A 24659-nucleotide genomic window follows, 5' to 3' on the forward strand; every position below is an offset into this window, starting at 1 on the left:
TGTTACTTGCTACATCTTCAAAGATCTAATCTAGCATACTCATCCATAAGGCTACACCTTGCTGCTATAACAGCATATCTTCAAAACAGGCAACACGTGTCCCTGTTCAGAATACCACCTATCAAAGCTTTTATGGACGGAGATTTATACCTCCAAAGCATCCACCTTCACCAGTCTGGAACTTAAACGTAGTACTAACCAGACTCATTGGGCCACCTTTTGAACCACTCCACTCATGTGAACTACAATTCATAACATGGAAAGTGGCATTTTTAATTGCCATTACCTACCTCGGACGAGTGAGTGAGCTACAGGCACTAACCATTCAGGAACCCTTCATGCAAATACACCAAAATAAAGTGGTGCTTCGTACTAACCCTAAATTCGTGCCAAAAGTTATATCCACTTTCCACATCGATCAGTCCATAGAATTGACAGTTTTCTTTCAAAACCCGCAGTCGGTAGCTGAAAGAGCCCTACTATATTACGTGGACAGAACTAAATCATTCAGAAAAACAAAGCAACTTTTTGTTGCTTTTTCTCCTCAACATAAGGGTAATCCCATTTCTAAGACAGGAATAGCCAGAGGGATAGTTAAATGCATTTAAATATGCTATCAAAAGGCAAAGCGCACTTTAACAGTTCCCCCAAAAGCCCACTCAACGCGCAAAATGGGGGCATCCATGGCTATCCTAGGGAATATTCCCTTAGAAGACATATGTAGGGCAGCTACATGGTCTACCATACACACCTTCACTAAACACTACCGTTTTGATGTGCAGTCTAAGCAACAAGCTGCAGTACTGGTAAGTAGCATTTTCTGTTCGAGGCATGTGGGCTGCAGAATTCATATCTTAGCATAGACTGTATAGCAGTTCCTCCTCTAGCGGTGGTCGCCTGTACCAGCTGGAGTGGTTTGAAAAAGAGTTTTAAGGACAGCCTATTTTGGTCTCTGAAGAAGCTGAGCCAATACCGATTTGGTACTCACTTCCTTGTACAAACTTGCCACAGGCCTCTCAGATGGTCAATGCAAATGAACGATGAAACCCCCAAATTTTTGAGTTGGTCCATCTCCTTACAGGTTCTGGACTTTACAGTGGAGCACAGACATGGGTCTGACCATGTCAATGCAGATGGCCTATCTATGTTTTTCCACGTAGAAGATAAAAACTCTTGTGGCAATGGTTAGTCTCATTCACTTTAGTTTGGGATGGGCGGGGAGTTGTATAGAAAAATGCCCCTTTTGACATGGTTACCACCCACCTTTTACCAGATATTTTATGCAATGTTGACTGAAGTGCACTGTGTTCCTGCTAACCAGGTTGCCAGTGCTTTTCCCTAAAACAAGGTCACTGTTCAATTGTTCCCCATTTAGAAAGACTTTTAGTACCTCTATAAGCCCTTAGTACATTATACCCCTGCTAACTACAGCCTGGGTACTAGAGAGGGTCCCTAAGATCTGCAGCATGAATTGTGCCACTCTAAGGGACCCACCACCAAACTCATGCAGACTGCCATTGCGGGCTGCGTGAAATAGTGCAGAAAGTTTTTTAAACCGACATGGCATGCACCGTGTGCCATGTCCATAGACACTGCACACAATATATGCTAGTTTCCCCTACAGCAAGCCTTATAGCCCTAAGGCAGAGTGCATTATATTACATATGAAGGCATATCTGCATGAGCAGATATGCCCCTTTGCGGTCTAGTTCAATGGCTAGATAGTAAAAGTGAACAGGGAGCCATCGTAACTATATGTACTGGGTGCTGGTCATTACAAGTTCCCCCAACTACACGATGGCTTCACTGAAACCTTTGTTTGTTATCAAACACCTGGTCTTAATAAATCCATAATGATGCCTGTAGTGGATTTAAGATGTGCACCCAGAGGCATCTTAAAGGTCCACCCTGAAAAGCTACCAGCCTTTTAGTGTGCTGGCTGACTGGTGTCTTCCAGTCTGTCAGCATCTCCCTTGAAGTGGAGGAGAGACTTCCCTGCAACCTGCAGGCACAGACTGCAACATCCGGTTCACCATTCTGCTGATCAGTGGGTCCACCGGCGCAGCAGCTACCCAGGAGGAGGTCACTGTGCTCCAGGAGGTCAGATCCGTCTCCCCACTAAGTGTGAAGAAGCCAGAACCAACCGGAGCCGCCCTGAACCAATACCCGGGGTACCAGACCACTTGTAGCAATCAAAGATTGTTGATTCAATCTGGACTCCAATGACAGCCGATGAGGGACATCAGCATCGCAGAGGCCAGCACAGAGAGTGGTCCAGCTGTGCTGTTTTATTCCCCTCTGAAGGTCTAACCGGGAGCAGTGAATGCCTTTGACACATGAGCCCTGCTGACCAAATCCCTCTGCACCCGAGCAGGTCCATGACCACCGCCTCTGCTCCCCTGATCCCAGGACCCTCTCGAACCGAGCCCTCACGTTCGGAGCTTCCCGACTTCTCTCCAAGTCCCCCTCTGCAGCCTGTTTCTAGGTGGCCCCCCTCTTTGCCTAACGTGTAGTGCGCAATGCAACCAACCCACCCAGCACCTCTGCACCTGGACTCTCAAGGGCAAGATAAACTCAAACCACTGGACCTTGGCCCCATAGCGCCATAAGTCTTGAAGGAGATCCCCCGGAATGGATTGCAAGTACATATATGCAGTATATGTTTCTTTCTTGATAGCGAAGCATTACTACGTAAAATCGCATTTGGATTACATTTTTACGTCCTCGTTCTTTAGCTCACTTCGCCACCCCAGTTCAGACCCAGCCATATGCAAATCAGTCTTGACCCTGTTCCTCATGGAAACAGTTCAGCCCAAACTACCAAGCCATGTCTTCCCTGCACCGTAAACAAGCATCCTGGGGCCGGCATCTTTTAACATACAAAACCATAGTTTTTTAACTGCACACAAAAAGTCTGTTTGAGGATAACATATCACTCTGCCTACCTATCTTCCAGGAGAGCTTGGCAAGATGGTTGTGAAAATGTGGACGGAATAATCACTCTTTTTGGGTTAGTTGGCACAGAAACATCACAGGGAAAAGACGTCAAGGCATTTGCTCCTTTCAGTCTCCAAAGTGTTGGGGTACTGTTCGCTTTCAATGGCATCGGGTTCCTCACAGCAGCAAAAGTACATGTAGATTCAGCAACAAATTTGAGAATTCACATTCACCAAAATGCAACTAATCCATTGTGGGAGAGATTGGTAGCAGTAGAGTCATATTTTCAGACAGATCACACAAACAAACAAGTTATTTACTTTCCGCAATGCTCTTTCTGATGGATACTCAATCCAACCACTGATTCCTCACCTTGTGAATACCTCCATGCTCTAAACTGGATCCAGTGAATTTTTCAGCAATTCACTCATGCTCTGCTAGGTGGCGTTGTACAGCTCGGTGTCGACTCTCTCCCACTCCGAAGTGGTGCTGGAGCTACATATAATCGCCGCTCCTGCGTGCTGATGTCGGTTTCTTTCTGAACCCTGTCCATGCAGTCATACGCTCATATTTAACAGTGTGCAGATTTATAAATTGTGACATTATTAATATGGAGAAAGTCCATTCCACAGAATAGTAAGGTGTGAAAGTTGGTGAGAGATCTGTCATTGGACAGAGTATCCGTCAAAAAGATGAGGTAAGTAACTTGTTCAGTGAGTCAAAGACCTTTATTCAATTATTTAAAAACTATAATAAATGCATCCCATACAAAGACCAGTTTAACAACATACATAAATACACAGATATTTAATGAATGTCATTTGCTTAGTACCGTTTTCAGAAACTTTCTTACATAGAAACAAACCAAATGATTCAAAAGCATGTGCAAGAAATACAAAGCTGGCTTTCACTGGCTGAAACCATATCATTTAAGAACTGGTTTTAAAACCTTTTTGATTTGAAATTTATAATATTTACCAAAACAATTGAAATGTTCTAGAGGTCTCAATGTGGGGCAGATTTAGACAGATTCTTTGTCATATTGGCCATGGGGAAACAAAGCTGAAGTCTTATAGTTCCCAGCTGACATTTCACTAGAAGGGATTTATCCCAGTGGCTCTTTACCCAAGTCGGGTATAGTTTATTTATTTATTTATTTATTTATTTTGAAAGTTTTATATAGCGCGAACAAGATCTTTGCAGATATCAGAGCGCTTTACAAGGGCATGGGGATAAAAAATACAAAGTAATAAAGCGTATATACAAAGTAATATATGAGGTAGTTAGGTACAAGGTGCTAGTTACATAGGTGGGTCAAAGGACATGAGGTAGGTCACAGGTGAGGTAGTGTCGGTACACAGTGTATAGACAAACAATTGCGTCAATAATATAAAGTGCAATAATAAGGAGCATATACTTGCTTAAGCGTGTTTAGAATATTTAGAGTTTAAAGGTGGGCACAGTTGAGGTGGGTGTGAGCAGGGTGTATAGTCCCACAGGTGCGACAGTAGTAGGGAAGTAAGGAACGTTGAGGTGGAGAGGGTAAAGTGTGCAAAGTCAACCAGGTGCGTCAACAATAAACAATATACATAATCAACCAGGTGCATCAAACATTATAACAAAATACAAAGAGTGAGCGTATACAGTTGAATGTTTAGTGACGTTTGGACAAAGGCATAGTCCAGCAGTAGACTTTTCCCCCTCTCCTCCTTCACCCTAGATGTCTCACAATAAGTCATATAAAGCTTTTTAACTTAAGAATATCCACTTTTGTTAAAGAAGGGAGATATTTAATCCATTCAATCCATCCTATCGCTTTACTTGTAGATTGGACATTTGCCAAGGGATTGTGTTACCTTTCTCGCAGTTTAAACAGTCTGTGGTAATCTCCTGATTAAGAGTGGTATGCTAGTTTGCTCAAACTAAGACCCGCAGCCATAACATTGCAGCCGTAAATAAATCTGATACATATGAAATACCCAGTTCCTTGTGTAGGAAGAAAAGAGGAGCTCATGGGGAAAGGCCAAGCAAACGCTGGCAGAATTGATTCTCCTCTTCCTGTAACTTGGCAACTTCAGGGTAGCACCAAACTTCAACACCATACATTAAGATCGGTAGGCATGTTTGCTAAAAGACTTCTAGAAGAGGCTGGATTGGTTTGTTGACCACAACCCTTTTCAAAGTCAGACAGAGTGTTTAAAACATTTACACCTATTAGATATAAAGGGCATCCACGAACATTTGAAAACGAACATTATTCCTAAGTATGGAAAGCTAGCAACCTGCTCAATACACCTTCCCTTAGCACAGAAAGGGCCCGTTTTAGCTACTCTAGGACCACATATTAAATATTTAGTTTTGGAAATGTTGGCTTCATGGAGAACTTAGATCTTGAAACTAACAAAATTATCAGTTAGAATCTTCAAGCCATTTGCGGTTCATGTGTGATATTAAGAGAGTATTGTCTGGAAAATGTAGGGCCGATACGGACGTGGAATTTATTTTGGGTATATCCTTCCCTGGAGATTGCAGACTGGTGTTCAAACCATTTTTTTATTAAGAGAAGCAATATGGGTGCCAGGACACAACCATAGCACACACCTCGTTGCAAATCAAAGGGGTCGGTGCATTCGCCTCATGGTCCATACCTTACCAAGGCACAATGTAGAGCCGTTAAAAAGTCAACCCAATCATCAAGCGCCTGGTCTAACAGGGTTTTCCATAATTTACTTCCGTTTACTCTGTCGAAAGCAGTTCTTAGATCCAACTTTTTCTTCTGATGGATACTTCTAACCACAGATTCTTCACCTTGTGAATAGCTACCAAACCAGTACCTCCCACGTTGATGGGTCTGTGGAATGGCTCAGACCAAAACGTCCTGCAGGACCGAATGGGCAAAGTGTCTCTACCGATGGACTTAGCTATTGAGGCAGTAGTGCTATGTGAATGTGGGAACTGGCACCCACTTTTTATCCTGACGGATGTCGAAGACAGATACCCAATATGACAGGGCAGTAGAAGCAGCCATGGCCCTGGTGAAAGAAGCCCTCAAGCCCTCTGGGAGCAGCTTCTTGCCAGTGCATAGCAGATTATGATGCAGAGCACTATACACCTTGAAATAGTTACTTTCTGCATTGCCTTACCCTTCTTTGCTTCTGTTATCCCCACAGAGAGCTTGTAATCCACCCAGTGGTCCTGCAGAGTGCATCCCACCACGCTGTTCAGACTGCAGAATTGCCATGGAGACCGAATCTGCTACTTAAAATGGTGGGGAAGATGCATCATTCCAACATACAGTAACTTGCATTTGCTGCATGGCTCACGCCGTCCTGCAATATAGGCATCTAGGTTTACCTCAGATATACATGAACATTCTCAAGGAAGTGAAGTGGCCTTCCATAAGAGCATCTTAGAGTTGTTAAGTGGAAACGTCGTCATTTGTTGCCTGCAGAATCCCCTTCATTACTAAATAACCATACCCTATCTTCGCATCTGGGAAAATCGAAGCTACAGCAATCTTCAATAAAGATCCTTTTTCATGATCCCATTTGTAAAGGTAATTTTGGAAGGACTGAAGAAAACCTACCCTTGAAGACAGCAGCCTTCGCCACCAAGGGAGCTTAACTAGGCGCTATCTAAATGAATGGCTCCCCCTTTTGAGCCGACCCAAAAGGCATCTTTATAGCATCTTTTCTGGAAGATTTTTGTTTCTGGTCGCTATTACGTCTGCTAGAAAAGTTATTGAGCTGTCGGCTCGATCTGCAATAAACCATATACTGTTTTTCATCACACTAGGCTAGTGTTAAGAACTCCCCTATATTTTCTTCCAGAAGTGGTTTCTGACTTTCATATAAATCAGTCTCTCTCTCTGCCAGGACTTTCCAGCTTCTATTCTACCCAAGCTGAAAGAACACTACACTAATGAGATGAAAGAACATTGTTAAAATTGTATTTAGAAAGCAGTAAATACATACAGAAGTCTACACATTTGTCAATTATGGACCCCTCTGTACAGGAATGGTGTCCCCTATTCCTTGTTATATTGATGGTGGCCTGCATTGTATGTTGTTACCAATCGGCTAACAAGCCTTTGCTAGTAGACCAAAAGCGCATTCTACAAGAGGTGAAGCTGGGTTGGAAAAACAGCTGGAGGAAGGGGGTGCAGATGTGCCACGGGCGGGAGGTCAGTCGATTCCGGCCCTCCTATACGCAGATGATGCGGTACTGATTGCCCGTACAGGCATCGGTCTACAGACATTACTGGATTGTTTTGGCTCCTTTATGGAAAAACTCGACCTGAAAGTAAATGCGAAAAAAATCTCACACTATGATAGTGGGGAAGCAGAGAGGGAAATTAAAATCTAAAACCTTTAAATGTAAGGGGTAGGTGGTTTCCAGGGTCCCGGTTTCTCCCTATTTGGGGGTCCTTTTTGACGAAAGGGGGTCTTGGGCCCCACAGCTAAAGGTAAAGAGTTTAGCCCTGGCACGGTCAACAACTGCGTTGCTGGGTTTCACCAAAAGGTTGGGGGCCAGGCCAATGGAAGCACTTTTGAAGATTTATAACACCAAGTGCATCCCCATTGCCTCGTATGGGGCTGCCCTGTGGGGTTATGTTACCCAAGAAAACATCCAAAGGGTAGAAAACAGGATAATTAGAACATTGCTCTCAGTGCCAAAATCGACCCCCACATTCTCTATCCATGAGGAAGTAGGTTTGGGTTATATCACAGATAAGCTGAATTTGGCACCTCTCTTACTTTGGGCAAGGACATGGCTGAATCCAGAATTAACTTTAAACCATCTTATTCTGGAGGACGTCATGTCTTAGGACCATGCCATGAAAATACCCTGGTTGAAGTTTTAAAAAAACACTTTTTCAGCTTTGGGTAGAGTGGAACTTTTCTTATCTCCTCGCAACATTAAGAGAGAGGATGTAAAGTGGATTAAAGTCCATTTTACAGATAGTGTCCGCCTTAGTAGAGAGGGGAGGGAAATGATGAAACCATCTATAAGAGCTCATGCCATGTTAATTACTACCCCAACCCTGGAACCATATTTGAATTTTGTCACAAGACCCCTTCACAGATTTTTATTAACAAGATTCAGGCTCAATCTAATCCAATTCTCTCTAGGTTATTATCCCTCATGGAATCATTCGAAAGATGCACCCCCTTGTGACTGTGATAAATTTTCCGAGCAGGATACCACGCATTTTATGATGTTCTGTGAGTTTTATTCTGCTGCTAGGAAAAAACATCTATTACCTGTGCTGAGGGAGGCGGGTTTTATTCAAGTTAGACCTGCCTTACTTTACCTCCAGATGTTGGGCAATATCTATATTACCTTTAGTGTGGCCAGTTTCCTAGCAGAAGCCTTTCATTTTAGGAAAAAACGAGCCCCACTGAACATTTTATTGTGAATAAGGTATCTTTTATTAGTATCTGACGTGATGTAGCTTAGTAAAATCTTAGGTTATTTTGTTGTATTATTTAATTATGAATTGTGATTTTAATGTTTATGTATTGTATGTGCTTTTTATGTTTTTTTTTTTTGAAAATCGAATAAAGCGTGCTTTGACTGACATATACTGTTTTTCATCACACTAGGCTAGTGTTAAGAACTCCCCTATATTTTCTTCCAGAAGTGGTTTCTGACTTTCATATAAATCAGTCTCTCTCTCTGCCAGGACTTTCCAGCTTCTATTCTACCCAAGCTGAAAGAACACTACACTAATGAGATGAAAGAACATTGTTAAAATTGTATTTAGAAAGCCGTAAATACATACAGAAGTCTACACATTTGTCAATTATGGACCCCTCTGTACAGGAATGGTGTCCACTATTCCTTGTTATATTGATGGTGGCCTGCATTGTATGTTGTTACCAATCGGCTAACAAGCCTTTGCTAGTAGACCAAAAGCGCATTCTACAAGAGGTGAAGCAGCTTGGTTGAGGAACATTTCTCTTTCCGAAATCTGTAAGGCTGCTGCATGAAGATTGGTCCACATTTACTAAATATTGTTGTTTGAATCAGGACACCAAAGCTGACTCTGTTGTAGGTCAGGCAGCTTTAAATCTATGTTGATTATTATTGTTCAGCCTGCACCCTATCTTGGAGAGATTTACTATAACATACTGGTATTCGCTATGAGGGATAAGAAAATCATTAATTCACTACCCTCTTGTGACAGCCTCTTACACATAGAAGAGAACTGTGTGTTCATTCATCAGGCTATAAATAGGATTTCGAAATTATTATTGTTAGTTTATACGCTTATTTTCCAGGTGTTCTCTTAGTGGCATGTAAACTTGAAAAAGAGAAGAATCCTCATTATTCTTATTGATACTGTAAACTGATGCTTGGCTACCACTGCTTTTTACTTTGTGGTAAAATTTGGTATACATTCTGCTTACAAAATTATGCAGTAAAGTAATCCAAGTGCAAAGAAACTCTAGTAGAGAATCGCGCAAAGACCCAGTCACAAAAATATTTAATCGGTATTGCTTAGGATAAAGAGTAAAAACATGATGGTAAGAAGTTTGCTAATAATTTCCTTTCTTTGGTAGAATGACTTCATTAAATAAAAACACAGTGTTCTTATGCTAAAGACTTGTGATGCATAGTATTCAAGGACATTGTTCATGAAATTGTCATTTTGTCTTTGCAGCTGCATGTGCCACAGAAGTATTTAAAATAGCTACAAGGTAACACCTTAACTTTTTCCACAATTCTACTTTTACCCTTTTCATTTGTGAGAAAACTAATTAAGTTCTTCTTTGCAGTGCGTATATTCCCCTCAACAACTACTTTGTTTTCAATGATGTAGATGGATTGTATACATACACGTTTGAAGCAGAAAGAAAGGTTAGTAAAGGAAATTAATACATTTGCTTTTTAATAACTCTGCCACATTGCAGTACATTTTGTTGTAACAAAATATACATTGTGTATTTTCAATGCCAGTCCAATGAGATCCTATTCAGTTCTCTTACTGTGGGAAACCTAATCAGCAATTTAGTCATTTTGCACAGGCATTCTGTAATTGTGAATGCCCCAGTAAATATTTTTGGGGGAATCCCCTTTTATTTGGTTCTCTGGTACCATTTTTAGGTCTCGCAGAGAGACCTATTGCCACCCATCCACAAAGCTGACTTTTACGATCCGGATTTGTAGAAGTGCACGTGCTCGTGACCGCGCTTCTATCCCCCTGCCTTGCTCTTCAAAGGCTCCCCTTACCATTTGCTTGATGGCCGGGACTCTCTTCAGGCAGCTGATTGGCTGTCCTCAAGGAGGATTCCCAACAGTTCACGAGCTCGTGGACGAGCTTGCCCGATCTTTCCCCCTGCCAGCAGCATTTGGCACATCAAAGGCTTCGCTGCCCCGCCCCCCCCGCCGTCACTTATTCACGGCCGCAGGCCGTGGCTCCCTGTGCGTCACTTATTCACGGCCGCAAGCCGTGCCTCCCTTCTACTTCCCCTGCTCTCTTCCCCCAGTGCTTGTTTGGTAAATGTTCCTCTTGCTCTGGTCCTTAGTTGCGTTTATGCTCCGTCTGCTATAAAGAATGCATGCCCTCTGCGCTGCCTGTCATTAGAGATACTTGGAAACATGTCACCGCTCGTTTCGGTAGATTGTCCTCGATTGAGCCAGCCAGTCCTGCTAAAATAGAGCTATGCGCTCTTTCTATCTGTTCTGGATATTCCCAAACTCAGACTAGTGACCTTTGCTCTCCAACTAAAACGGATGTGCGTATATTGATCCCTTTACTCTTCAGCGATTACCCTGAATCGCCTTGCAGCCCGTTCTGCTCATAGCTTCTTTTGTGTGCAGATTTTATATAACGCGAACTCGACCCGCAGGTATTGGAGCGCTTCACATGAGCACCAGTTATGTTACACAAGGACACTTTCATTGTGTGGTAGGCGCAGGGAGATAAAGTGATTTGATCAGAATCACAGGATGCTGAGCCCACGCCGAGGCTCCTACTCGGTTCCCCAGCAGCATTTAGCACATCAAAGGCTTCGCTGCCCCGCCCCCCCCGCCGTCACTTATTCACGGCCGCAGGCCTGCCCTCCTCTTGCTGTCTGTAGTTCCTTTCACCCCCGCCGTCGTCCTGCTGTCCGTGGTAACTCTCACTCATTGCTTCTGTTGCATATGTTTAAACTTGCTGTTATATCGGCCCTTGTGTAGCACAAGCAACGGACTCCAACCTCTCATCGTGAAAATTAGTACAGAAGGAAAGATAGCTCAGAAGAGGAACGTTGACAACAGAGAAGTGTCACAGACTCAACTCAGCCGTTCACCCTCATGAGGATGATGAAAGGAGTACCCATAGTTATTTTCATAGCTTTCAAGATGTCCTGTTTTGATGCCATGCCACATACCACTCACTTGAAATCATTTGCAATTTCTGCCAGGTATTGGAGCGCTTCACATGAGCACCAGTTATGTTACACAAGGACACTTTCATTGTGTGGTAGGCGCAGGGAGATAAAGTGATTTCATCAGAATCACTGGATGCCCGCCCCCCCGCCGTCACTTATTCACGGCCGCAGGCCGTGCCTCCCTTCTACTTCCCCTGCTCTCTTCCCCCAGTGCTTGTTTGGTAAATGTTCCTCTTGCTCTGGTCCTGAGTTGCGTTTATGCTCCGTCTGCTATAAAGAATGCATGCACTCTGCGATGCCTGTCATTAGAGATACTTGGAAACATGTCACCGCTCATTTCGGTAGATTGCCCTCGATTCAGCCAGCCAGCCAGTCCTGCTAAAATAGAGCTATGCGCTCTTTCTATCTGTTCTGGATCTTCCCAAACTCAGACTAGTGACCTTTGCGCTCCAACTAAAACGGATGTGCGTAAATTGATCCCTTTACTCTTCAGCGATTACCCTGAATCGCCTTGCAGCCCGTTCTGCTCATAGCTTCTTTTGTGTGCAGATTTTATATAACGCGAACTCGACCCGCAGGTATTGGAGCGCTTCACATGAGCACCAACCATCTGTTCCACAGCCTTACTCGGATTTCTCCTCCCCCTCCCCAGCCAGCTTCCCCCAGGCCGTGTTCCCTCCCACCTTTCCCTCCTCTGCCCCTCTCTTGCATGTAATATATATGAGACAAGTTTGATGCTTTTGTTAATTTTAATTATTTTTTAGCTTTACTGCGCGCAAACACGCCGACTACAACTTCTCTGTCAGTCAGCTGCACGTTTTTTATTCCACCCCCCCCCCCCTCACTCTCATGGTCCGTGACTCTCATCTGTATCCGTTATGGCATGTAATATATATGAGACAAGTTTGATGCTTTTGTTAATTTTTATTATTTAGCTTTACTGCGCGCAAACACGCCAACTACAGCTTCTCTGTCAGTCAGCTGCACGTTTTTTATTCCATCCCCCCCCCTCACTCTCATGGGCCGTGACTCGCATTTCTTTGTACATTCTCCCTTCTTGGTGCTCGCCTCAGTTTTTACCTGACACTCTCGTGTCACCCCCTGTCCCCCTGTTTTCCTACGGCCTCTTTCATTCCCTCTTATCCACGATTTTCTTCTCGACCACCACCAGAGCAGAGTGGAGTGGTGTGGCTCACTGGTTAGAGGCGGCAGACCCGTAAGCAGAGAACGGCCCGGGACCAAGGTTCAATTCCCGACGCGGCAGGGTCGTGGACCAGGGTCAAAACGGACTCGATAATTCTCGCCTCGGTGCCTACTCTAACCAGGGAACACACTCGGCAACTCTGGGCATTAAGCTTGCCTCATCTCTACAACGGCCCCCCACAGACGCCGGGGATGCCTGGTTTCACCTTGGAGATACCCAGAAAGGGACCATCTCACAGGGAAAACCAGGACGGGTTCCCCAGCGGTCTACAGCGCCAGGATACTCCATGGAGTCGCAGTGCGCTTTACAAGTACACCCACATTTACATTTACATCACTCAGCACCACCGCAGCATCACTCAGCACCACCACAGCATCACTCAGCACCACCGCAGCATCACTCAGCGCCACCGCAGCATCACTCAGCGCCACCGCAGCATCACTCAGCGCCACCGCAGCATCACTCAGCGCCACCGCAGCATCACTCAGCGCCACCGCAGCATCACTCAGCGCCATCGCAGCATCACTCAGCGCCTCCACAGCATCACTCGGGACCACCACTATCGGCCTCCCTCTATCTATCACCCTCCCTCTATCTATCGATCGCACTCACTCTATCGCATCACTCAGCACCACCACAGCATCAATCTGTGCAACCATTCTACAGCAACTGGTTCAAATATGTTCTCTCAATGTTTCAAGCTTTATTACAAATGTCACAAAAAGATGTTAATATTTCACTTCTTTGGATTTTTGTCACAATAAAATACACTGAACATAATCTTCACAAAAGTCATTTACAAACGTTTAAGCTATTGCCATTATGAATTACAATCATTTTCATTTAAGTATTAATTATTTAAAAAAATTAAAAGCCATTGTTATTTGTAATATCAATACATCTAAGTCACGTCAATACAACACATATTGCAGTACAAATGCTATAGGTGTCACATTTGCGAAAGTTAAAACAATTGACATTGTCAATGACAAAGCTATTAATTTAGCTATTTTCAAAACCAACACAATAATTAAAAAATTGTCATTCACAATACCAATAGCTCAAACTTTCCTAATGCGAGACCAATTGCATTGCAAATGCTTGTTAAATGTAACTGTTTGAATTATCTCAGCATGCCTTAGTTTTATTTTTAAATTGTTCGCTTGTGCTTTGTTCTGTCTTTTGTTCAAATGTTGCCTTAGGATATATCTGTCCCTGCTATAAGTAAATACTTTATCTGATGGAGTCTTCTAGCCCAGTGCTTCCCAAACATTTTAGAACCACAACAAACTTTTTAGTACAACACACTTTCGTGACCCACCTTGCTTTAATGGACGTGAGACAGGCGATTCTTTAATATAATAAAGCATCATGTGGTAGCGCAGTATTATTTGCAGACAGCACATTTGCTATTGAAATGGTCACTAAATTTGCTCAGATACAGTTTTATAGATAGACCTATATTACACACAAATGGTAATATGTGAAAATTGTGTTTATTTTGTTCTGAACCTGCCAAAATCGTTTTTTCCATCACGTTTCAGAATTACAAACAAATTGCTTCATTTTGGTTTCCTAACTGCTGAATGTGTACAGTTAATTTTCAGGGATTTACATTTTGTTGTGTGAAAAATTGACTTGCTCCAGCTTTCCTTTTACGCTTCATGTTCCCCAGCAGGATCATCACATAATTCACATTATTTTCCTTTCTCTGACTGCAAAGTGAAAGGTATTTGTAAACTGTAGTCTCTGTGTTCGAAACTAGGCTTCAGAAGACATAGCCTGACATTTGACCTCTGTCTTTGAAGCGCAGGAAATGTGACTCTGCAAAAACTGGATTTAAAGGCCTCTTTATTTATTGCGTGGATTTTGGTGACCCACCAGAAGTCAGCTCGCCCACCGTTTGGGAAGCACAGATTCTTAACTCTTAGAATATTCTCCAGGTGCCAAACTGGATCCAGAAACATTTGTGCATGCTTTGTTTCGCTGAGGTCCTGGACCTACAACTGCCTTCTGTTGAAGCCAAGACAAAGGTCTTCACAGAAGTTTTGCAACCTGGGCTAGGCTGGAATTAGCCCTTCCTTCCATTCAATGAGGCCCTCACTGACTCCTTAACAGAAGACGCATATTATTTTTGACTAGTCTAGTATTAAGGTAATAAATGCAGTCTGCCTATTAGGCATCTATACTTACGCCAGTGAGGCATGGCCAGTGAGGTCTGGCCAGCAGGCCCTGAAGAGTTCAGGGCCTCCTTGATCCAAATTATTGAAGTTCAAGATGCAGCCTAGTACTTAATTTGGGCTGACTGGACACTACCGATTGCTTGGGGCAAACAATCAACACTAGTGTGATGCCCATCGTCATGCATTAATGCAATCTACAGGCTTTTCTGGAAATGTGCAGGCATCTCTCTTGGGTATGCCTTTTGATAGGTCCCATCTGTTTGACGAAAGGCTGATTCTGCCTTTGAACACTTTAAGGAAAGCAGGGCAACAACATGTTAATTTCCACCCGCCAGACAGGTCCCTGATCAGTTTCGACTCTTCTAGGGCTACTTCATACGGTTGGCGTATAGACAATGCCAGGATCTACCGCAACATTCACCTCCCAATCTTTTTGTGGTTATCGACAAGGTCCAAGCAGACATTGTGCAGTTCACCAGGGACAGCATTCTTCTTATCCCCCTTCCCCTGTGACGTCAGCCCCCAAACCCCTTTTGTTTCCCCTCAGCGGCACGTAACCACTTCATGGGTAGGCAGGAACAGACATTTCCTGAAGCATGGCAGTCCATCATATCAGACAGATGAGTCTTCCAGAGCATCCAGCAGGTTTATGCCCTCCCATTTCTTTCCATCCTACCAACCACTTCCCCCCACATCAGAGTGACTTTCAGAGGTGCATCTATCCATCTTGCTGCAAGAGTTGTAAGCGGAGGCCATCAAGTGGGTGTCGGCTTCAGAAGTAGGATGGGGTGAATAAGGACCGAATCCTTTGCCCCCTTTTAAAAAATAAAAGATATTTGCCCTTTGAATGCCCTTTTGTGGAAGACAAACTCAAAATGTGCACTCTTGCCCAATTTCTGTCTTCCCTGGGTTCAGGTGACTACATGGTAGCCTTAGACCTGTTAAACTTGTACTTTCATGTGTTTGTAGTGCAGTTCCACTGATAATACCTGCAGTTCAAAGGCGGCTAGGAGCATTATCATTTTGACTTTCTCACCTTAATCCTTACCAGCACCCTTTGGGTGTCCTGAAAGTGATGGGGGTAGTCGTTTCACATCTTCGGAGTTTAGGATACCAGATTTCTCTACCTCAACAACTGGCTGTTGATGTCAGGCTTGCCACAATTAGTCATTGACCATCTTCAGACGCCTGCAAACCTTGTGTTCTCATTGGAGGTTTTCGATCAGTGTGGCAAAGTCACACATTACTCCTTCACAAAGGCTTTGCTTTTTAGGAGCTGTAGTTCAGGGTCTTTCCTTGCTGCAATGAGTCCAGGACATCCAGGCTGTTATCACAATGTTTCACCTCAGTCCTGGATCTCGGTGAGTACAGCTCATCCATCCTGCTTGTCCACTTTGTTAGTAACCTAGTAACATATGCAAACATTCCAGTGGGATCTTAAGTTGCGGTAGGCCCAGAACGAACGAAACATGTTAGATGTCAGCCATGGTTCTGAATTGGAGGCTGCTGGACCTCAACCCAGCCAATGGATGTAAACTTTCCCTTCCCCACTCAGAGCTGACTTTGGTGACACATGCTTCTCAGCTGGGTTGGTACGGTGATGTGAGAAAAGGTGAGATCAGAGGACTCGACTCAAAATCAACTTGTTGGAGTTGAGAGCCATTTACCCTGGCATTAAAGGCCTTCCCGCTGTCCAAGGCTATTCCAGCTTCTCGTGGATAAATCCACTCTTCAGACCTTGTGGAATAAAGACTTCATTCAGAAGAACCATGTAATGAGTTTATGCATCGCTTAGATCCTTCTCACAAGGTAAAGGATTGTAAAATCTGCCATACTTCTCAGACTCTTTAGGATAGAGCGGGAGGTTTCTTTTATAGCTCCAAAAATTATTAACTAAGAAAGCTGTGTTATCTGAGGAGGATAGTGCAAATTCCTCACATACTGAAGTGAGGTCACGGAACAGGGAAATGTTGCGTGATCAGAGGTCATCGTAGTCCCCAAAAAAACAGGACCTCAGGAGAGCACTCTCACAAGGAGAAAAAGGAAACCATCTCAGAAAAGATGAGATCTGAACCTACTGCTCGATCCTCCAGTCCCTTGCTCACTGCACCATCAGGATTCAGGCAAGCCGGGCCGAAGACGGCTGCAATGCCAGAAACCGGTCCCCGGAAGCTTGTTTCCTTTCCAGTGAAGAATTGGCTTGGTAGTTTGGTCTGCCCTGTTCCCATGATGCACTGGGCCAGGGCCAGACTAATTTACATGTAGCCAGGTTCTGAACTGTGATGGTGCAGTGAGCTAAAAAACGGTGATGGATCAAGCCCTGATCTTTTGACTGGGTAGGAGTGTTCTGCTTAATTCAGATACTCTGTCCATCACCACCCCCTGTTATGAATCGTTTTGGCCACCACAAGTGTGGAAGGGTATACTCAGATGTGAGTCCCTTGCTCACTGCACCATCAGGATTCAAGCAAGCCGGGCTGAAGACGGCTGCAATGCCAGAAACCGGTCCCCGGAAGCTTGTTTCCTTTCCAGTGAAGAATTGGCTTGGTAGTTTGGTCTGCCCTGTTCCCATGATTCACTGGGCCAGGGCCAGACTAATTTGCATGTAGCCAGGTTCTGAACTGGGATGGTGCAGTGAGCTAAAAAACGGTGATGGATCAAGCCCTGATCTTTTGACTGGGTAGGAGTGTTCTGCTTAATTCAGATACTCTGTCCATCACCACCCCCTGTTATGAATCGATCCTCCAGTTGGGCGTAGCATTGGAAAGGGATGGTTGAAAGCCAAGGTTACACCCTTCCCATCCCACCAACCACTTGGGGAAAAATCTAGAAATTGTGACACCAGTGGAGACATATAACATCGGACAAGTAGGTGTTCGACTTAATCACCTACGGTCACTGTCATACCTTATAATTCACGCAGAGACCACCAAAACACTCCACCAAGGTGAGTACCTCCACCAACGAAAAGTACGTACTATGCTACAGAATGGAGCAACAGAGAAGGTGCCCCACTCCCAGAAAGGAATGGACTTCGCTACTCGATTCTTCGTAATATAAAGGAAACCAGACTGGTGACCCTTTTTGGGTCTGCGGAAGCTAAACAAGTTCCTTAGAAAACATTTTTTTTGCATGGTAAAGGATGCCTACGGTCCTATCCCCAGTCATCCATAACTTCACAAGTTCTTGAGTTTGAGGGTGTTCGGCACTCGTTACTCAGAGTTCTCCCTTTTGGGCTCAAATCAGCTTCCTGTATTTTTACAAAATGTTTTGCTCCGGTGACGGTTCATTTAAGACAGATGGGTTTCCCGGTATTTCCATACCTCGATAACTAGATGATAAAAGCACAAATTGCTTATCCTGCAGTAAAAGCAACAAGAGCTTATCTTCCACTGTTCAGCAACTTGGGTCTTACCATCAATCATCAGAAATCCTCACTAAATCCTTAATCGAAGATAACTTTCCTGGTAGCAGTTCTGGATATAATTCGAGATCAGTCATTCTTGTCACAGGAATGGCGAATAAGACTCCAACTGCTGGTGCAAAGGCTGCTGAAAAGAAAGTTTATTTCTGTATGCATGTTCAAATCTCTTCTAGGGATGATGTCCTCTGCCATTCCCCAAGTGCCGTTTTGCAGCCTCATAATGCAGCCTTTACAGGAAGAGTTAAACAAACAATGGACCAAAATGCAGAGGTCTTTTGGCGATATACTCTGGATCACTCCGAACATGACAGCGGCTCTACCTTGGTGGACAAAAGATGGTAAACTGTCGACGGGACTAATATTTCTACCTTGGATACCTGAATTCATTATTACCATAGATGCTTCCCTAGAGAGAAGGGGCACCCACCTACAGGACTTAAGAATAAGTGGGAAATGGTCTCCCCAACAAATGAAAATCCATATAAATTTGCTAGAACTCAAACCCATTTCACCAAGTCTCCAGGCATTTTTGCCAAGGATAAAAGGCTCGTCCGTGTTGATCCACATAGATAACAGTATATAAACAAACAAGGGGGCACAAGATCTCTGACTCTGTCGCAGTAAGCGCAAGAAATCTGAAAATGGGGCACTACAACAGCAAATAACAATAAGCGTGGAACACCTTTCAGGGACAAGCAGTGTTCTGGTAGGTACATTGAGCAGAAGCTGATAGGAATGGGAACTCAACCAGAGATTTTCGGACAAGATCTTCCATCGATGGGTCAAGCTGACACTAGATCTTTTTGCCATGCAAGAGAATAGAAAAATGTCAATTTTACCCAGGTTGACATCCACAATAGGGTAGTGGGGGAACGTCTTTTTCGATGAGATGGTCAGGGATCTTTGCCTATACTTTTCCACTGATACCCTTCATTCCAAGACTTATCAGCAAAATGAAGAGGGAACTGTGCCAAATACTGATTGCTCCAAGATGGCCCAGACAGCAATGTTTCACAGAGCTGTTGCTCCTATTGAAAGGACTCCCATCCAGCTGAAACTTCTACCTAACAGTGAACCACAACCAGGTACTTCATCTGGAAACAACCTCCTTAAACTTACCGGGTGGGCTTCTGGATACAAAGAGTTTGCGTGCATGAGCATCTCTCAAGACTGTAGTGAAATTCTTGCAAAAGCCAGAGATGATACCACTAATAAGCTGTATAAACTGAAATGGAAGCGTTTCTGTTTATGGTGCCAGAAATCCAATATTCACCTTATCTCAGCACTGCCAGTGCAAATTCCCACATCTTTTTTTTTTTTGGGCAAAGGCGGGTTTGATCCATGCTTCCATTATGGTGCATTCAGCAGTAATCTCAAGAAATAGAAGTTAGTCTGTGTCATCGTCTCTGTAGTCTAATAGGGTGATTAAACATCTTTGTAAATGCCTTTTCAGACTCTCTCCTCAAATTAAGGTCAAATTAATGCTCCTCCATCTTGGCAGCGCAACACAGCTTGTGCAATTGATGAAGGCAACATTCAAACCTCTGAAGTTTTTAACATGGAAAATAGCAATTGTTGTTGGCCCATACATTACCGAGGATAGTTATCAGGATGCAAGCCTTCACAATTAAATAATCTTTTCTAAAGTTCAAGGAAAATTGTGTGGTTCTCAAAACCAATTCTAGAATAATACCCATAGGATTTGCATCTAACAAACCTTTTGTCCTGACGACGTTCTTTACAAATCCACAAACAGCAGCATTCTACTATCTTGACGACTGGCTGCTGAAGGCGATCTTGCCCCTGGTTGTCGTCTCCCACCTCCAGACTATAGTGGACCTCTTGCATTAGCTGGGGTTCACTATCAATATGCCAAAGGCACATCTGACTCCCTCTCGGATGCTCCCTTTCATCAGAGCTGTTCTGTATATTCAGGAAATTATACTGATGCTTGAACCTCGATCCTGGGTTTCGGTGAGACTGACTCTGGGGCTGGTGGGCCTCACAGTCCCCTGCATCCTGCTAATGACACATGCCAGGCTCTGCAGTGGGACCTGAAGTTCCAGCGGGCACAGCATCTGAAAAATCTCTCCGTCATGGTCTCCAGATCTCTGAGGGAACTGCAAAGGACCTGCAGTGGTGGCTAACGAACCGTGATTAAATCAGAGGCAGACCCCTCTCCCTTCCCCAACCAGATCTCACAGTAGTGACAGATGCATCACTCCTGGGATGTGGTGTCTATCTGGAAGAGGCGGAGTTCAGAGTACTCTGGTCCCCGGCAGAATCCAAACTCCACATCTATATGCTGGAGCTCTGTGCAGTCAGACAGCCATTGAAAGCCTTTCTACCATCCATGAATGGAAGGCTAGTCTAGGTGTTCACGGACAACACCACTGCCATGTGGTACTGCAACAAACAGGATGGGGTTGTGGACCCATTGTCAAGAGGCCCGGTCTCTCTGGACATGGATGGAATAACAGGGCTTATCCCTGATGGAGCAACAACTGGCAGGCTCCCTGAACGCCAGGGCAAACAAACTCCGCTGTGGATGCCTAGCAGTTCCCGAATTGCGTCTTCATCCAGAGGTGGCACAAGGTCTCTTTCAACCGCGGAGAGAGCCTCTGCTGAAAACGCGCTAGGTCAGCAGTTTTGCACGCTGGCGTTGCCAAGGCGGCTCTTGCTTGGAGATGCTTTTTGCCTTGACTGGAGCTCAAGCCTCCTAAACGCCTTTCTGACCATACCAGTCCTGCCCAGAGTTATCAAGCTCTGGAACGACCGTGCCCGAGTTACCCTTGTGGCTCTGGACTGGGCAAGAAGAGTCTGATACCCTAGCTTCTGAACATGAGCATCAATCCTCTGATCAGGCTGCCCCTTTGGGAGGATCGTCGGTCACAGCAGCAGGAGAGGGTCCTCCACCCAAACCGAATAACTCTTCGCCCTCTTGCATGGAGATTGAGCTGCGGCAGTTGATAGCTTCCACCTTCCTCCCAAAGTTTGTAATGTTATTCTGGCAGCCATGCGTCCCTCCACCAAGACCGTATACGCCTAGTGACAGAAACTGTTTGTATCACATTGTACAGAAAAGTCTGTTGATCCTTTTCCGCCTCCCTTTCTGATAATTTTACTTTTTATTTTGACCCTTGCCCAGTCTGCCTGACAAATGCTCCTTATTTAAATCTCCCATTGTAAATGGATTTCTAAAATGTCTTGTATATAGGTTTCTACCTTCCCCTTTTATTATGCCTCAGTGGGACCTTAATTCGGTTCTCACATTCTGATGTGTTCCCCCCCTTTCAAGCAGTCACACAATTGTTCCCTCAGGCTGCTCTCCATCAAAACAGCCTTTCTTGTGGCAGTTACATTGGCCCGGACCGTGAGTGAGTTGCAGGCTTTATCATCCAAGCCTCCCTTCCTACCCCTTCCTGACACACTTCCTGACACACTTGTGCTTCACACTAGGGCCTCCTTCCTGCCAAAAGTGGTAACATCATTGAATGTGCCCACTTTCTACGTTCCTCCACATCCCTCTAAAGAAGAGGAGCAACTCTAACATCTGGACCCAAAAAGAGCATTGTTTTACTACGCTAACCGCACACTAGAGTCCGGGTGAACGACCAACTCTTCATGGGGTATGTTGGTGAAAAGAAAGGTCGGGTGGTGCAGAAACGGACCAGCTCTCGATGGGTCATTCTCCGCATCAAGATCTGCTACACACTGGCTCCTGAAGGCTTATGAGCTCATTCCACCAGAGCTAAGGTTACACCCACTATGTTAGCCCTTGGAGTTCCAGTCCAGGGCGTCATTCAAGTAGCAACATGGGCGTCCCTGGACACATTTACGAAGCATTACTGCCTGGACAGTCAGCTCTGCAGGGGCGGGCATTCCTGCAGGACTTCTTACTCTAATTTGTCCTCAGACCGACCTCCAGGTATGTTATTGCCTCGATATCTATTCAGAGGTAAGTAATCTGCGGCTAGATGTCTCTATCTGGTAGAGACTATATCTAGTTGCAGATTCTTTACCGATCCACTCATCCTCCCCGCTCTGCGGACAGATGTTTAGGGTTTGGACACACCAGTGTCAGTGCACTTAATGACTCCTCGCTTCTGGCATGTAAAGTTGTGAAAAGTAACTGATGTCAACTCGCCAAACTGGCGCCTATATCGGTGACATGGATGTCACTTCAGTGCGGGCGATCCCACGTGGAGCTTACTGACGCTATATACCAGCGTGCAGGGGTACGGCTCACCAAAAATCTTCCCGATTCAGTCTCACGCCTGGGGAAATTCAAAGTTAAGGAATCTGAAGCTAGATATAATCTCTACTAGATAAGGCGTTACCGAAGGTAAGTAACAAGTTTGATTAGGCAAGAGGTGCGGGATATGCATAAGCAAATGGTTTCAAATTGTGTGATCGTACCTGTTGAGGCTTCTAAGTGACTGTCCCCTGTTGTATTAAAAAAGAGAAACAGAAAGGAGTTTGAGATTCTGCTGGGACCTTGACCTGCATAAATAAAAATATTGTTCTGATGTAGACTTCCAACTGCAGATTCCTCACTTTATGAATGAACCTAAGGTATCAGACTGGATCCTGAAACCTTTTGAACAGTTCTCCTGTACTATGGATATATAGACACCATCCATGCTTGCTGTCAGTTTGGTTTATCGTTACCTTTAGATGCAGATCTGGAGCTTCTCCCTGGTCCCATTTTTTTGTGTAAATTTCACCAGTGTGCAAAACCAAAGGCTTCAAACCTTGCTGGGAAACCTGTAAACAGGTGTCCATCTTGATGATCAATAGGCTGCAAATCATCCAGAATGTGGCAGCCCATTTGTTACTGAGTGTACCTAGATCCCAGTCCACTCTTCCAGCACTTCCCACCCTGCACTGGCTGCCGATAGGTATAAGAGTCCAATTCAACATGTAATGCATAGCACACAGTGCTAAACATAATTCAAGCCCACAGATTCTTCAGCATTTTATAAAACCTTACAAGGTAAGCAGAGAACTGTGGTCAACCAAGCTAGGCCTTCTCACTGTTTCAAGGATCAAGAGCTAGAAGTGGTGGTTGGTGCTTGGCCCCCAAACTATGGAACTCTCTGCCAGTTTGTCTTGGATTTGATATCAATCTTTCCAGTTTCAGAAAGCAATTGAAGCCTATTTGTTCAAAATGTAATGGGGATGGTTTCAGCAGGGATCGCTAGCTCTGGGAAGCCTGATTTGGGTAGCCATGTGCTTAACAAATGCTGCTAATAGTAATAATTATGTCTTTGAAGGCCCTCACAAAGTTTGTGTGCCTAAGGTCCGATCACAGCTTCAAGGCCTGCAGTGATTCCACCCAGATAACGGGTCATACGAGACCATGAGGATAAACTTTACACCGCAAAACTGAAGAAGCCTACAACTCCAAAAGCCTCCTCGCTGCAACTGGTCAAATTCAAAAGTAAGGTCCCAAAGTTTTCCACAGCAGATCATCATTGCTGTCGAAATCTTTGGGTAAGTTGAAAAAAAATACAAACAGGAAACTGCTCACTCCGGCCAGCCTCATACTCCAGAAAGGACGTAACCATGCCTCCTGGTCTCACTTCCAATCTCCATCGAGCCATTTCAGACTTTAATCCTAATGCACCCTGAGTTTCCAGATCCATTGGCAACAATGCAGCAAGTAGAAGCCTTTGTGGAGGCTATTTTGCATATATTTGGTACTAGATCAGTTTCCCTCTGGCATGCCTTCCTGAGTCAGGAATTTGCAGGGGCTTCCAGTCGGAGTTTCACGGTGCGGTCCACTCTATGCAGTGAGTGTCTTTTGGACCCGTATCTTGTCTAGCACCAACTCTGGTACCTGTATCTGTTCTGGCACCGTTCACTTTGTCAGTTCTGCTCATAGCGATATCGATGCCGGAAGAGGATGTACAGCTTATAGCGCTTTCTTACTCCAAGCTGAAACTGCCATAACCTCGACCGATGTCACACCCGGTGCCCACTGGTACACAGCCACTTTGCAAACCCTTTGATTCAGTTACCTTGCCATTGCCACACACAATGACCCAGATCTCCTACTATCTTTTTGGCACAGCTTAACCCCTTCCATGCGCATGACGAGCTGAGCTCGTCATGAGTTGCGCCGCTCGCATGCTCATGACGAGCTCAGCTCGTCATGTAACGCGGCTTTTTGCAAATTGCCGCACAGCGCAAAAACAGCGGCCGCACGCATGCGGTTAAAATAAAAATATGACTGGGACACTTATGTTCCCCAATATGAGAGAAACTGGTTTGAGGAGCTTCAGGATACCAATGAGCTTTACACCTCACTTAATACTGGCCTTGTCTCTCCCCCAGGTCCTGCCACAGAGAGAAGCACCTTTATTTGCTGTTGTGATGCCATGGACAGCTGAAGTGCTGGATTTACAATTGGCAACCATGGAAGTGAAAACTGATGTACTGATGGAAGCTTAGCAACCTGGCCCGGCTCCCACAGTCATTATTTTCCATTCAGCGAAGCGCTTACTGACACTCTTGTGAGCACCTGG

At 44.6% G+C, this 24659-nt stretch overlaps 1 protein-coding gene across 1 annotated transcript in view; it reads left to right on the forward strand.

Moving 5' to 3' along the window:
• The window catches only part of LOC144783371 (NEDD8-activating enzyme E1 catalytic subunit-like), a 182859-nt gene that overhangs the window by 10509 nt on the left and 147691 nt on the right, over positions 1 to 24659 (forward strand). The window contains exons 3-4 of the mRNA XM_078662377.1: positions 9605 to 9641; positions 9720 to 9801. Of these exons, the coding sequence (XP_078518503.1) occupies positions 9605 to 9641; positions 9720 to 9801 (119 nt within the window). The remainder of the gene's footprint in view (positions 1 to 9604; positions 9642 to 9719; positions 9802 to 24659) is intronic.

The sequence above is a fragment of the Lissotriton helveticus genome, chromosome 9 (assembly GCF_964261635.1).
Source record: "Lissotriton helveticus chromosome 9, aLisHel1.1, whole genome shotgun sequence".
NCBI classification, from domain to species: domain Eukaryota; kingdom Metazoa; phylum Chordata; class Amphibia; order Caudata; family Salamandridae; genus Lissotriton; species Lissotriton helveticus.